The sequence below is a fragment of the Aplysia californica genome, unplaced genomic scaffold (genome assembly GCF_000002075.1).
Source record: "Aplysia californica isolate F4 #8 unplaced genomic scaffold, AplCal3.0 scaffold00309, whole genome shotgun sequence".
NCBI lineage: Eukaryota > Metazoa > Mollusca > Gastropoda > Aplysiida > Aplysiidae > Aplysia > Aplysia californica.
The window spans coordinates 341,433-358,000 of record NW_004797579.1 but is presented as its reverse complement, the minus strand read 5'-3'; the positions used below and the strand labels follow the sequence as shown (position 1 = coordinate 358,000).

General features: G+C 38.2%; 1 protein-coding gene across 3 annotated transcripts in view; it reads right to left on the bottom strand.

The window, feature by feature from the left end:
* The window catches only part of LOC101846221 (polycomb protein suz12), a 66,499-nt gene that overhangs the window by 31,488 nt on the left and 18,443 nt on the right, over positions 1-16,568 (bottom strand). For 2 of the 3 annotated variants that reach the window (XM_013084679.2, XM_013084680.2), the window contains exons 2-6: positions 14,122-14,942; positions 7,898-7,969; positions 7,161-7,213; positions 6,036-6,103; positions 1,002-1,227 (exon numbers count right to left, since the gene is read on the bottom strand). In XM_013084679.2, the coding sequence (XP_012940133.1) occupies positions 1,002-1,227; positions 6,036-6,103; positions 7,161-7,213; positions 7,898-7,969; positions 14,122-14,369 (667 nt within the window). In that variant the 5' untranslated portion in view covers positions 14,370-14,942. The remainder of the gene's footprint in view (positions 1-1,001; positions 1,228-6,035; positions 6,104-7,160; positions 7,214-7,897; positions 7,970-14,121; positions 14,943-16,568) is intronic. The other variant, XM_005102037.3, reaches the window with a different exon arrangement.

Here is a 16,568-nt window from a genome sequence, read left to right as displayed (position 1 = left end):
AAGGACGAGTAAAAAGGGACTTCTAGAATTGGAGTCTGAGCATTCACTGCCTCACATGAAGCACACTGCTCACGTGTGTAGTTTACCTTGTCTTCCCGCTCTCTAGAAGTGCTGCGTGATGTTTTTTTGCCAAAGGCTCAGCCCTGGCTGTGTGGCTTACGTTAGTATGTGCCGTATAATAAAAACACAACAATTGGTCAAAGTGTACGTCACGCACTAGCGTAACCAACAGTGTGTTAGTACGTGCTGTATCTTTTTGTGGGCAAGTGGGATACGTTCAAACTGGAATCGACTATATCTCAGCTATTTATTGCTCGATTCCTACCATCTTTTAAGAGGATGTAGTATCGGATAAAGAGAATCGCGTGATTGGTATAACTCGATTTCGGGTCAGATGTGGCTTACGTTAGTACGTGTTTAGAGGGACGAATTGCGGAAGACTGGAAGCCCTGACATAGAAATGTTATAATATGCTAGTAAAGATGCAGCATAATGTATGAGGAAATATTACATATGTGCGGCATCTTGGTGAAATCAAGCGCTCGTCAAAATACTGAAATTTTTATCGCATTTTTAAATTTTTGACTCAGCATGTTTTATTATGTTAAAAACACATTTCAGTGTAGATGTTACCGAAAAACATTTAATAAATCGACAGAAACTAAATTTTCCGTTTTCAAGGACTCTCAAGCTATGAAAGTCACCAAACTTTGGTAACCATTTTCTTGCTAATTTTACTTCTGAACCTGGTGACCCCCACCTCCTTAAATGGCAAATATCTCAACTTCAAATCAAGATTGAAGGATAGTTTTTTTTATATTTAAAGCAAGGCAAGTGAACAGGTTTTAAGATGATGCCAATAACTCCAAATGCCCAAAAATTGTGAGCGCCTGATTCCACAGTCTTGAAAAATTTTAATATATTCTGTATGGTAGCAATAAACTTCTTTTATAATTTTTTGAAGTGAAAAAGATGGTCCAAATTAACCACAAGGCACTCACAAGGTGAGAGGGTCTCTCCATTGACACCAATGCTACTGGCCTCTCTCAGCGTTGTGCACTGCACTCGGAACATGAGCACGTGTGAGCGGACCACATGGCCGTTCTTGAAGGCAAACACGTCCCCAGGGATGTCCAGGACTTGATCAGGGTAGGTTGCCGAGGACTTTGGATTCACGGGCACCCGCAGTTTGGCCAAACTGCTTGGCATGATGGGAAGAGAGGACTCCTGGACAAACAATAAGAAAATTGTCATATAACCGAGCTTCTATGATCTTCATTTGAGTAAACAGAAGAACATAGGGGAATTAGCAAGACAGGCAAAAAGAGGCAATAGAGGAAAACAAATGAGGCAGGGCTTACCAACCCCCAACCAGCCACATCTATGATCTGTACAAAAGAACATTAATCACCATTTAGCATCATGAAAAAGCAAGATGTTGTTGTTAGCGATCCAGTAGCATCTGAGCGTTAACTCTTCTGCATGATGCCATTCAGTAATAGCTGCATGTCTGTTCTAATTGTTGTCTTGAGGAGTAGAAGCAGTTAGATGTGTGGCGTAGCTTGGGAAGAAAACATCCCCTTAAATCAGTTAGTTTTCTTCAGAAGAACAGATGTTCCACTGTCTCTGAGGGTAGTCACATAGTGGGCAGGCAGCAGACTGCTTTACTCCAATTCGGTTGAGATGTTGGTTGAGGGGTACATGTTGTATTTTAAGTTGGAAGATTGATCTCCCCTCCTCAACTCATTGATAGGATCTTTGACCAGTGGTTTATTCATGTGGCCATACATCCTCCTTCCTGTCATACCTGTGGCCCAATCATTCATCCACTCTTCCTCTTGATCATTTGGCAGCAGGTGGTGTAATTCGTAGGAATATTTCAGGCTGAGGGAGGCTAGCTCCTTTCTTTGCCAGAGCATCAGCTCTTTCATTTCCCGGTATCCCAGTGTGGGCAGGAATCCATTGTAGGACAACTCTGACGTGGTGCCTACTTATCAAATTATATAGACTCCAAATCAAGTGCAATATGGCAGGTTTCACAATTTTATGCGCACTGAGGTGGTGAGATGTTTCAATGCCTATAAGTTTATGTTTTGTTGAAATAAACAATTTTTCAAACTGTGTTTGTGTTGTGTTTGCTTCAAAGAAACTAGAAAACCATTAGATTTGTTGATTTTTTTATTGTTCATTTTTCATGACTGATCTTAGGCTGTCTATCGTCACTTTTCAGAAGGACACCATTTCCCATTTTCTCGGTCTAGTCAGATAGCTCATCTGGATAAGGCCAAAAACTCATATTTCCACAAAAATGTTGTGTAGAATTTGGAAAATAGCCTTGAAAAGTTGTTACAACAGCAAATCTCAAGCCTACATGTCCTTAGACCTAGGCTAGGGATCGATAATAGGGCGGTATTTTTATCACACCTGTCCATCTGAATTAGGATGCTCCCAAAATGCCTTCTAAGCCTACCTTTCTATATGAAATCTGTAAAAAAACTTGCCCCCATGTGAAACTAACACTTATTCTGAGCGTGTAAGTCGAAAAAAGTTCGTTTTTTAGTCATAGGTTAATAATTTATGGGCCGATATATCTCACGTGACCGTGTCCGTCCGACAGAAAATGACGATCGACCGCGAACAAAGAAAGCTATTATCGATACCATGTGACGGAAAACTCAAATTCTTTCCTTGTTCCCGTAATCGCGGGGACGGATATTTTATATTCGCTGCTGGTCTGGACTTCTTGTGTGAACGGTTCGTCCGCAATCGGGTTTAGAATGTTGTCCATCCGATGGCGATCGACCTAATGACGATCGACAAGAATGCTAGTTTTGCGTAAATATTCCGCATTTTCTTATCAAGTCGGAGTTTCTGATACTGTTTCGTGTTTATTCATTCAACTTTGATATAAGACTAGATGAAAAAAAACAAGAATGGAGTAAATAAAGGGAATAGTAAATCATCCCGATCGAAAGAACATCGCAAATGCGCAATTTGAGTCGAACATTCTAGATTCGGATGGACATTCGCAGTCCATCGCGCTGATGGTAAAAAATGCACTGAAGTTTCGTGACGGATTCGGAAGGACGTGACATCGCATGGCGTCGGAAAGAATGTGTTTGCGCGTTTCAGTTTCGCGTGGGTTATCTATTGTTGATCTTAATGTAATTTCGCTACTTGAACAAAAAAAAAGCAATTTGATGATTTGAAAGGAGGAATATTGGAACTTTGACAGACTTTTGAGGCGAAAGCTAGATCTAGATCTAGGCTACATTATCAATATTCTTCTAGATCTAGATCATTTGTGGGTTATTTTTTTGGCACTTTTTACTATTTTTAACTAAAGCTTGGGGGGCAATTTCAGTCTCTTCTTTCTGTGTTGCTTAGTTAGGGTCTAGGCTACAGTAGGCCCTATACAATCTGTCTTGGTGGAGTTTGGACTTGGGGTTATAAAATTATTTACTTTTTTTTGGCAGGCCATACATATTATAGATTTCTTTTCTATATATTTTTCAATTTTAAAGCATTTGATACTAGATCTAAAATGAAGAGTTCACCTACATGTTAATTTCTACTCCTTGGCAGGTGAGATCATGTATAAGGCCAATGAAACAATGTTCACAGACTTTTTTTACCCCTTTGCAATTTAGGTGTATGCTAGAAAAGAAGTGTACATTGTACATCATTTGTCTACTCCTTTCATTTGCAGATGAGGTCCTTCTTGTTGAGGACTTTACCAAGAATAGAAAAAACAACTTACCTTTATGTAGTGAAGTCTGCCCACTTCTGTAAGAGGCAGATGACACTCTATCCAGTAGTCTCTCATTACAAAAATGACGACAACCGACTCATGACACACACAATGAATATATATATTCATACCAGACATCACCGATGATTTTAACATGGTTAATCACCTGACAGTAGGACTTGACAATGTGACAAAACTGAAAGACCCCCACTTTCAAACTCACATCTCTGCCAAACAAATAATGTGAGGCATCGTGGTGAAATCAGGCACTTGTCAAAATAGTGAAATCGAAGGAGCAGGCAATTTTCAGCTAGTGTTTGACAATTTTTATGAAAATTTTGTTTTTTGGTTCAACGCCTTTTATGCCCCTTCAATCGCAAATATTTTTACTTCTCCTCGAGATTAATGGGTATTGTTTTCATTTAAAGCAAGACAAAAATAATTAAGCTTTCAGATGGTACCAATAACCCCACGTGCCCAAAATTCGAAGGTCTGATCCGACCGCGTTGTGACACATTTATTTTTAATTAAGCCTTCCTGGGGATTTTATTGCTTTTGTGTTTCTTTTCTGTATTCAATAGCCAGTTCAGTGATGTGTGCTTTGTGGTTTTATTTGTATAAATAAGGAATTTACGAGTATTTCTGATAACCCCCCTGATATCACGAAAATCTCAAAATTACTCTACTTCTGAGGCAAAATAATGCACCTTTCCAAGGGTTAATGTACACAGTGTTCTCTTTTTTACCACACACTGTTACTTAATATTCATTTCCCATTGGTTTTCTGTGCTTATATGATGTATTTTTGGCAAAATAACCTTTCAAATTATATTTTTCCAATTTTCAGGGGAGGTAACCCAATAATTAAAAATTATTGTTTTGCCTCTAACTTGGCTATCTTTCTGTGAATTTTCATAAAAACCTGTACTTTAGTACATTTTAAACTACTTTTTCATAGTACAAAGAGCTCAGGAAAGTTTTGTGCTTAGTTTGACAATTATAGAATCTATACTTAATTTTTTAAATTTTAACTGCAGTGTTATGTAACAAATTGAGTAATCTGGGTATAAATCTTGGGTTTCCAGCTTTTTTTCTTCCTATGTAAGCTGTTTGGGTGTTCTTCGGTGGATTGTGAATATTTTTGTGTTATATTTGTGTAGTTTATGTGATTTACAGAGAGATTTCAGTAAGCTTCTTCATTTAGTGAGAATCAGGGGGAGTTAACTTTGAAGGTCTCTTACGCACACTGCGATGAGCTGACGCTCATAAAATATGCATTTCTAGTATCCTGAAATGTTAAGCTTTCAAACAGTATATCATATGTCATGTTTTATAACACTTCATATTTGGTCAATTTTGGGAAATGCTGAGCACCCAAATTGTGAAACCTGCCATATATCTTTGTTCACATCAGTCCCACTCTCAAGTGTCTCTAATGTTGAAAGGCTGTCTGTAAAGATAACGATGTCTGTGGTAGCAAGTGGGTTAGTGTCAAACAAGTAGTTGATGTAGTTTGCTGTGTTGGTGATAGCCTGTTGTTCGGCAATGAAATTGGAGCAGAAAGCCCCGCTGGAATCAAAGACTTCTTTTTTTATCCCACTGGGCAAGTTGATCACTGACCCATATCCAGCGTTGATTGCTGCCTTAAAAAGGCAAGATAAGAAACAATGAAAGGAAGTACAGATACAGCACTAAGTGGAAAATTCAGACCACAACAAATCATATTTTATTCTACGAACAAAGAAGGATTCCAAAGAGGTTTGAATTTCCCACAAGACATTACCTTAAGGGCCCACACCATTGCTGCTGCGAGAGAGAAAACCTTATGGTTTTTTTTACTCGTCCTATAAAGTGGAGTCAAAGTTTGACTCAAACATAAGATTTTTCTTGAGTCAACGATATTTTTTTTTAAATAACAGAAAAAGATTAACATTTTTTTAAAAAGAACTGGCGAATTCAACACATCTTATTTACAATACAGCATACATGAATTTGTTTTGCCTATTCGACGAAAGCAAATGAGAGGCATTAAACGTTTCAAACAGACATACGTGCAAGCTTTCTAGGCCTGGTAAGCCTTGTATGAAGAATGGAAATTTTGAACAAAGTGAGACTGAAAAGTAAAGCAACAAATAATATAACATCCCAATGACCCCTCTAGGCTCTACAGATCTGTTATCACCTGGGCATTTTTTTTCTCTTTGCATACAAAAAGCATGTTTTAAAACAATAGGCTAGCCTCAACTATACCCACATAAAGAAACGAGATCTGAATATAAAATACCTTTCTTTTTTTCTGGCATATTCTCAGAAGTAACACTTCTACATCAGCATACTCTGCCTCAGTGGCAACTGAAATAAAGATTTGCCAGTTGTACATATGAAGATACGCACAATGTGATAAATCATATCTATGATTCAGCCTTAAAAAATCATTACAAAAATTAGTTTACTTAGCCTTTAGAAGACTTCTTTTGTCATACTACAAATGATTCAGACAACTATATTTAATGAGAGCTAAAAAAAAACTGAACCATCTCTTGTAATAACATCCAAAGAAACATTACAGCCATTTTACAGTTTAAGTCAAAACACTCAAAAACTGAGGTAAAACTAAAGGATTTTAGTACCTGTGAGGAAAGATATCATACTAACAGGTGACCTTACATAGGCTACGTGTAGCCCTGATAAATACTTCCATTTATAGCCTAAACAAGACATCATGTGTATGTGTGTGCGAACATATGTGTGAATTATGCTTAATGTAGTTCAATAAGCACTCTGTACTAAATTACACCTGCCTTCAAAGTCCTTTTTGGGGGTTCTCGTGGTCGAGAGGTTAAGGTGTTCGCCTGTCATTCATAGGTCCCGAGTTCGGATCCAGCCAGTGACGGAAAATTTTCTTCTCTAAAATGTTCTCCTTTCACCTCCTTTCCTGCTCTCTAACAATGTCCTGTCATCTGTTTTCGTCTCCACTCTCTGTCCCCACCTCTTCACCTCCTTTTCCCCCCACCTCTGGGCTCCTGAGTCTTTCTGCAGCCTTTCTACTGCTACTCCTTGGCTCCTTCTTACTACTGTCTTTCAGCCACACCCCTGATCTTAGGGGATCTAACACCTAGCCTTCTCTGATAAGGGCAAAAAATCTTGAAGGTCCTGTGTGCAAGTTGCGTATGTTAAAGATTCCTTGATGCTCCAAAATCGATAAATTCGGCCGCCACCCAGGAAAAATTCAAAATTTCCCTACCAACTGAAAATGTTTTGTGTCCCACGCGCTTATATGACCGTACGCAGTTGCCAGCGCTGTAAAAACACTTACCAAAAGTCACTCTTTTGATTCTTTCCAGAGTGCTGAATTTTAGGTCCAAACCACATCTACACCTGCACATGCAAGGGACAAAATAAAACTTACATTCAGCAATGTGAAATCCTTCAAATGTCAGTTTCAGGGTCTCATGCTTCAACCTATAAGGAGAAAAACGAGGGCCACAGTATGAGATCATAATATTCTTGGCACCATGTGCAAGAGGGTCAGTTCCAGAAAAACATATTACAAGAGTCAAATTTCACTTTTCAGTCAAATTTTAGACACAAATAAATATGGCATTTCAATTATTAAGAACCTGGTCTAAAAAACAAAAGGACATATTATAAGCACACGGCAAAGTAAATTCTACACATTCATACATATATTATATAGTTCTGAGCGTACAGATACACGCCTGTTACATCTGACAATAACACCATAACTACAAGTTCTGACCTGCTTGTTCTGTTCCTAATTTCAGGTACCAGCCTACACCGAACCAATAGATAGGTAAAGGGAAGAGCTCATAGGCCCATCCTCCCAACCCCCACACATACACACAAGTTATTTTAATTCCATAATACTAATATTATAGAAGCACAATCCACTCAATGGTAACTACTTAAACGTGGAGCGTTTGTCTTTTAATTTTCCCCCTTCTGTATCTTTGTACAACTTGATTTTTAGCCAAAAATACATGAAACTGGTCCTGAATTTACCTGAAATGGGAGATTTGACGTAGGCAGTCCTAGATATATTTACTACTTTCATACAAAAGAGACCTTAGAAAAATCTAAAGGAATTTACGAGTTCAAATTTGATGTGCACTAATGCTAACTTACCTTTGCTTTGCAAACTGTTTGTCCAATTTTGACTCCACAGAACCCAGAATAGAATCAACCTTAAAAGTCTTCCTGCGAAACAAATGTTCATGAAACTTGCTTTTAGGTCAGTGAAACAAACATAAATAACTTATTCCAAACAGTATAGGACTTTGTACTCTTTACTATGCATTTTTTTTGCTAGATTTTGTCAAAAAGATTCCCTCAAAAGAAATCAAGACACAAGGCCAAAAAAAATACGGACACGGAGAAAAATGAAGTTAGAGGGGTTGCTGTGAGTGGTACTTGGTATGTTATTACATTGAGGTCACGTACAATTTGCATTATCAATGTATTTACACCAACTAAAAACTTTGCACACGGCAGCCGCGTCATTTTTCGCCCGACGTTTAGTTAGCGTGACTCAGCAGCCCGTCGGAGCTCCCCTGCTTGGGGTCACAGGGTTAATGAGCCCTGAAGCAACTTTGCCGGTGTCGGTTAGGAAGTTCCCATTTTTGACTATGTTTAAAATGATATAACTTCTTCCCCATCCCACATAGCAAACCATTACGCGGATATACTAAAAGCTCAATGTCTTGAGATTTATTCTGTGTTAGAATGGTTAATTTCTGTGCATTAGTTTTTGTTCTAGACAAGTGTTTGTAGAGTACCCAATTTGTCCTATTTTAGTTACAAACTTATGAATAAATGATTGTTAATTTTAAAAAGGCACGACAGATCTCTCCAAAATCTGTGTTAAACTGACTACGAATATCATGTCTTTTACCAAGAGAAATTTTTAATCTGCGCGAGTAGAAATAGTCAAGTTATAAGAGAAGAAAGATGTACATCTGCATTTTTAAACTAAAGACGATCAGTGTTAGTGTTAGCTCTTATTTTACTATTAAACAAGAGAAAGTTACTCTACGTTTGTTCATGAAACATGGCAGCCTGCATACAACTAAAAAGATATAATTATAATAGAATCTAAGCGATTAAAAAAACCACAAAACCGTGTAAATACATGGGTAGAGATTTACTTCTTGTATGGAATAAAAATAATGACAGGTAACACATTCATTCTTAGTTTTTGTGTCGGAAATATGCGCGGACACAATTATATATGAATGTAAAAAAATCAGTCACATTGTCAGTTATTGCAAATGGTCATAGAAACGAAAAATAAAGCTGGAAAAGTCTGGTGCTGATTCAGTGTCCCTGGAAAGCTAGAAATTATTCTTATAACCCAATTACGAGAAGTCATCCCTATTATTCAGTCAACTTACAACCCTAGACTTAGCGTTTTAAGAAAAGTAAGGAATTTCTGGAGTGTAACAGATGCTGTTCGTGTATTAGATCTACATTGAAGATGTATTCTAGCACTAAAATCGATTTGTACTTTTCATAGAGTAGAGAAACTTCATGGTGACTTCTAAAAACTTTCGAGAAAATATGCCAATATTCACGATTATATTAGACACATAAAGTTGTATTTGGAGGCTTTACTTCAAAGCGAATTGTGTGCCCGATGGATGAAGTTGCAAAATTTCAGCTTTCTATTATATGCGCAGATACCATCTTTTCTGAGTATCTGCACCAATGCTATGTCGTTCATGTTCCAAAAGTTCGACAAATTTTGACGAGGCCTTTTTTAAAATATTGATTTTTCTTCATTCACGCTAGTCAATAAAAATTACAATTTAGCATTGCTGACTCCAGCGCGTCTTACCGTCTAACTCTAACGAAATAACCAGACAAGTTACAACGTCCGTTCTTTTTTGAGTCTCAAGAGCAGAAATGCATGCTTTGGGTGCACTAAAAGAGAATTACCATAAATACAAGGATACACCTTAAATTGCATGTTGAAAAGTACCAAAAATTAAGTCAGCCCAGACAGAGCGGCGACAGGGAGCTGACCCCCCGCGACCCCGACGTGATAAGGCACCCGGCGGGGAACCTCCCGCGGCAACTAAAATTCCACTGCTGGTGCGCCGTGTGCAGTCTTGAGGTTTTGACTTAGGTGTGCATTACATAAGACAATGGGGCACGAGAGGTATGTATGTGCAGTACAGTATAATACTATTTCAATAGCATTTGCATTATAACTGTTACAATATTTAACAAAATTTCTTTGAGCCTAAAAGAATACGAACCAAGTTCAAGCCTTTTATACAACAGCAACAACAAAATTTCTCATTTCACTTTCATCTCTTTCTTTAACATTTTCATAAGCATCACTTCAGAAATATAACTTTTACTTTTTCTTGAGAGACGTCATAAAAGTTCTTAATCATTTCTCCTTCAGCTTTACTACTAAAGTTCCACATTTCAAATTCATTGTAATCACTGATTTATGAATTATAATTTAAGATAAGATAAGATATGATAATACTTTATTATCCCAGAGGGAAATTTTGGGGCTCTCGTGGCCTAGAGGTGTTGGCCTCTCATTCAAATGTCCCGGGTTCGAATCCGGGTAGTGACCGAAAGATTTTCTTCTCTAAATTTGTCTCCTTTCACCTCCTTTCCTGCTCTCTAGCAATGTTCTGTCGTCTGCTTTCGTCTCCTCTTTCTTCCCCCACTCCCTCATCTCCTTTGCCGCCCCTCCTCTGGGCTCCTGATTCTTTCTTCAGATTTTCTACTGCTACTCCTTGGCTTCTTCTTACTGCTGTCTTTCAGCCACACCCCTGATCTGGTAGGAAAGACCTACACCTCGCCTTCTCGGACAAGGGCGAAAAATCTCGGAGGGCCCATGTCAGGGCTGCCTACCTCAAAATTTCCATTTCAGGTAGATTCAGGGTTATTTTCAGGTAGTTTGGCCCAAAATCAGGTAGTACAAAGACAAAGAAGAAAAAAAAAAAGATGATTGTTGCCCCATCGAACGCGCTTGGTTTCGTGATATTGGGCAATTATATTTTGAAAACTTGTTTTGAGCATGCACGTGTGTGTGTGTGTGTGTGTGTGTGTGTGTGTGTGTGTGTGTGTGTGTGTGTGTGTGTGTGTGTGTGTGTGTGAGTGTGTGTGTATGTAAGTGCGTGAATGCTCAAGCGTGTGTATATATGTGGGGAGGGGGGGTGTTTGGGTGCGCACAAGTTAAGATTAACAGAGTGTAAGAAATGTGGAGAGTTTGTTTTTTGTTTCGTCTTTTTAAAGCATTTATATTATGTACTATCGTTCAAGGCACTTATCATTCAGTGTTGAATCTGGAATTGAGTGCAAGGTGACTGCCTAACTGACTTCAAAACCCCTAGCCCATACCAATAGAAACTACATTCAAACATATTTTCCGACACTAGCATAGGACACTGATGTCTTTTGTGACTTAAGTATCACAGACAATTTTAACTAGTTTTGCCCTAAAAATACAAAATGAATCCTGATCTGGGCCTGAGGAGAGGCAAAAAGAACATCAACTGCCAAAACCATCAAGTTTGGTTTCAGCAATCACCGATTTGAAAAAGCATGCAAGACAAAACTTAATATCAAAACCTTTATAGTTAAGCTCACGGCAAAGCAAAAAGCGACAACAGAAGAGAGCGTGTACTGAGAGCCGGAGCTGGAGGGACAGTGAGAGTGTGGGATGTAGTGATGCTGAAAACCTGGCAATCAGTGAATCACTGCATCATGGACTAAGTACTGATTTTTTTTCAAAATGCTAAATCACAGTACCAGTTTTTAATCAGCAACAAGCCATCCTGATGCATAGGCATCCAACATAGAGCTTTCCGATGGTTGAAAATGACATACATTTCCTCATCACTATTCAATTTGTCATCATTGACATATCCGACAAATCCGGGAACACCAACCTTGAAGATACAATCATCAAGCCTGTACTCTAATGTTCCCTCATTTACGCACTCGACTGTCGAATGTCAAAACCACTTCCACTTATCGTTTTTATTTTAGCATCAGTTTCTTGCACCGCGGCCTTATCTTGCTGCCGTAGATTTTATTTGTCAAACACCTCCCCTCAATTTCGAAGCCCTGCAGCAACGCTCCTACTTTGAATGAACTTCAATTACTCCAACAATGGCCGACCGGTCCCTTACTCATGCCGTACCCACACGATGCCAACGCGCGTTACTGTAGGTTCATTGACCGGTCACGATCACGGACCCGACAATCTAGAAATCGGAGGACGCTAGTTTTCTTTTTTGTCATTATAGTGACAGCAGTGAGAATATCAATTTAATTTGTATGGCGACACTATGTTTTTTGTGCACAAACTGCACGTTACATATTTTTATTAACGGTAACTGTAAATCTAACGTTGCGTCAAACTATCACCGGACAATAATCTGAGTGGTTACGAAAGCGAAAGTAGATTTTGATTTTCCCGATGGAGTCTCAGTATCGGTATTAAAACTTACACTTCTGCTTGCAGCCATAACCGCTTATTCGCGTGAAACGTACTCTCGGACTGGGGAACGCCGAACGTAATAAATGTATCACAAACGCGACCGGTAAAATATGAACTCAGTAGCCTTTTCAGTTTTGGTTTTGAATTAAACGGACAGATATTCCAGCCGCAGCAAAAACCCGAAGATAGACACAAAGAATGAATGGATGAAAGGAAGGAGGAAGATTATCTATCGTGAGTAGACAGATTTTAGCCGATATGCACATGAAAAATTATTGCAGACCGAACGGCACAGATAGACAATGGCCGAGTGTCCGAAATGCGCGATCTGGCAGTTTCTAATACAACTTATTGCTGAGAGTTGCCGTAAATTCTGACAAGTTACGGAGGCATCTCTCTCTCTCTCTCTCTCTCTCTCCCTCCCTCCCTCCCTCCCTCCCTCCCTCCCTCCCTCCCTCTCTCTCTCTCTCTCTCTCTCTCTCTTGGGGTTGATATGATGATGCGGCAAAAAGGAACTTTCGGAATGTACGGATTGACACAAAAAACAAAGAAGATTAGAAGCACTGCAGAACGGGGGTTTTTTTTCTTTTTCTTCTTTTGGTGCCCATCGAAAATCCGGTAGTTTTGACACCTTATCGGTATGGCGGTAGAACAGCCCCAAAATCGGTATCTACTGGAAAAATCGGTAGATTTAGACAGCCCTGCCATGTGCAAGTTGCGCACATTAAAGATCCCTTGGTGGTCTAAAATCGATAAGAGTAGGCTTCGGTCTCCACCCGGGCAAAATTAAAAATTTCCTACCAACTGAAAAAGTTTAATGTGTCCCGCGCGCTCATATGACCTTATGCAGTTTTTGCGAGCGCCATAAAACACTCACAAAAACACACCAAAAAAAACAGAGGGAAATTTTCTTGGCTGTACAGGACCGTAAAAACACATATGCAGGTATACATTAAAAAAATGTAATTATATATTACTCGCATTAAAATTCAATATGAAAAGAGAAATAAAGCTGACAAAAAAGTATGTACCACATCAGAAGCATCATTCAACCACATGCAGGAATTTAATTACAAGACCTTTGGAGTTATATAGATACATACCATAAAGAGCAATACACATCTATGCTTATTCTGACAATAGCCTTATGCTAGATGGTAGAAAACTTCTTTTATATCTTCCTTTCTTTGATTTTAGAGGTACCTATCTGCGCTGCGTGATCTGGCAATTTGTGTGGAAAGGGGTGTGATGGGTCGTTTTTAATGCTTTTTATCTTTTTTATATTTATGGTGTTATACATTTCATAAATTCTAGTAAAATCATATTCAGAGATCTTGCTGGCTTTCTTAATGGTTCTGTCAAAATTTTTCTTTATCTTTCACCCTACAATTCCCAGCCCAGCAGCAAATACAAAATAATAGCACCCTTTCAATCATAGAATGGTATAAAAGGGACAATATTCTTATCAAAACGGAAACTTCTTAATTTCCTTAAAAGGAACATTCTTTGATTTACTCTTTTATGCACAAGACCAGCGTAGGGATGCCAGTCAAGTTTGTTATCAACTGTTACACCAAGATACTTGTAAGAGTTTACCACCTCCACCTCCTCATCTTTAATAGTGGTTGCAATTGGGTTTTTTTTACTCTAGTCTTTTGTCTTTTTTACATTTAGTAAAAGGAAGTGGTTGTCATAATAATTTATGTAAATACATTTACAGGGTCCCTGTATTCATTCTTATTTGTTGTTATAAAAGTAAAAGGCCTTATTGCGCTTGTAGAGTGGAATCATCCGCAGACAATAACGAACACATTAACAATAGCACTACTTTCACACCAATTACTATGGAAGAATAATAACGCAAAAGAGAGGTATAAATTACCTTTTAGTATTGGGAACAGATCGTCTGTGTTTCATATATGAGAGAGTGCGTGGAAGAAATATAGGCTGAAAAGGAAAAACAAAATACGGCAGGGTCATGAATTTATGACAGAGCAGAAGACTGTCATTCAAAAACTGGTGATTACTACATGAAAACAAGAGACACCCATGTTCTTTATTCTCTACCAATGTACAAATGTATGTAGTGCAGGGACTTTTGTTCACTAAAATCCCTCGAAATGTGAACATTATACCGTAAGTAGGTGTAAAGCATGTATATTTTAGACGAAGCTTTCAAAGAGTAAAAACATCAAATGGGCCTCGGAGCTTCAGAAAGAGAATATTACATCCATGAGTACAAATTAAGCTGTGAACATTATACCTAGGTTTTAGTGTAGCACCAAATCAAATTCTCAGGGTAACATTAAGAAAATGCTTTTAAATAAAGACTTAACTTAATGGTAACACCTTATAATTTATTACTTTGAACAATAAACCTTCTCTACCGCCGGGTTCACAATACTTCATATTCACAAGCCAAATTACAAGCCATCCTTATTCCTAATCTCAAACTTTACACATAAAAGTAATCAAATCATCAAAGACATGGACGACCAACAAGGCATACAAAGGGAGAGCAACTCCTGATTGTGTAAACCAAGTTTACAAGCACGCTAAGCATAACATTCTACAGTAAAGAAAAGACTGCACAACTAAAGAAATACTAAAACCATAGCTAAAAATGGTGGAAAAAAAACTTTGAAACAGTTATTACCAGGACAATGCTCCTTGTTCTCAAATAACGGTAGATCTGTGTTGGCTCTGAAAAATAAATAAAAGACAAAATTCAGCATAAACAATTAACTTTCTCCCGTAAAATCATAAAAATATATTTTATAAACAAACTCAAATCTACAATCAGCACCATGGTTGGTGTATGATGAGGCTTTCCTTGCACAAATCTACAGGTGACAAACGTAAAAACAGCCTCTACTGCAGAATGTTAAGTTATTTAGTCACCAGTGCAGTTGGTTTACAATAAAGATGAACCAGTCAACAGCAGCCTCAGTTGGGCGTGGATCTTTGGCTTCAGTAGATATTTCGTAAGGACAAAACATCATCGTAATATTCTTTTCTTTCACGGCTATTGAGAAGTGATAGACATACGATCTACGTAATGAGTTGTTACAGGTCTTAGGGAACCAACCAAACAACTGGCACGCCTATTCAAAACTGTCCAATCAATCAGTACTAACCATAGGCCTTGCAGTGTATTTTTATCACAAACAATTTGACGTGAAGTGGCAAAAACTTGGTTTTTTACACAACATGCACCTCAGTAGTCCATTGTTTCTGTTAAAATTTCATTCAAAGTTATCGTAGAGCAGTTAATAAAATGCCATATGATGTATGGGTCATGTTCTACTCGAATCCTGTCAGGGCTCCCCTGAAAAGGCTTTTCAGGCCAACTTAGGAGGTTCCTTCACCCTTTGGTTTTTTATCTTAAGGGGTATTTAAAACCCTTGTTTTAGAAATTTAAAGGGTTGTTTTTTCTGTTTATATATATGTTTATATTATAATATAATGTCAGACAAACTAATCCTCTAAAGTCCTAATTTCAGAGTAAGAATTTTTGCATGTAAACATTTGACTCCCACGCACATTCACAGAGACACACACAAAGTGACCATGACTATGATTGAATGCTAACAATTTCTATCTAATTAACTGTACTGTAAGGTTTCAATATAATAAGAAATAAATGAGAAGATCTAATATTGACTAGAATTAGAGTTCTGTTGACTTGAAGGTGGGGAAGGGTGGTGGCCAATCAAAAATCAAATAAAGTTGAAAAACCAAAAGGGGTCAATTCCGACTATAATATACAAAGGAAATACTGATTCATTATTCTTCAGCCACCCCAGGGTTCACATTCCAGTCTTTCCAGACTTTCAATTCTTTTTTAAAATGGCGGACAATTCATGTTTACTAGTGTTAAAGAAGGATGGGGGCAGACCTGCCACTCTATGAAATCAAAAAATCAGGCAGGGGGATAAATTGGAAGTATGCCAGTTTGTCACAGACCCACCCCGTCTCGACTGTGCCCTGCATGATGGAAGTTATCCCTGACACTCTCAAAAAGAGTAAATGAACGAATGATTGATTGTATGAATTGAATTTTATTTTTCAATTGTTTTTAACAAAAGAACATTCATTGTTAGGCCAGGGCAAGATCGACGACAAAAAGACTCGAGGCCTCGATCCCAAAACTGAAAAAAGATCGAGGAATCGAGTCCGATTTTCGATTTTGGAAGCTGCTTCAAGTGGGCTGTTTAGAGGCCATGACTTGAACACTGCTAAAAATAGCTCTTAAGATCGAGACCTCGAGTCTTGAACACTGCTAAAAATAGCTCTTAAGATCGAGACCTCAAGTCTTGAACACTGCTA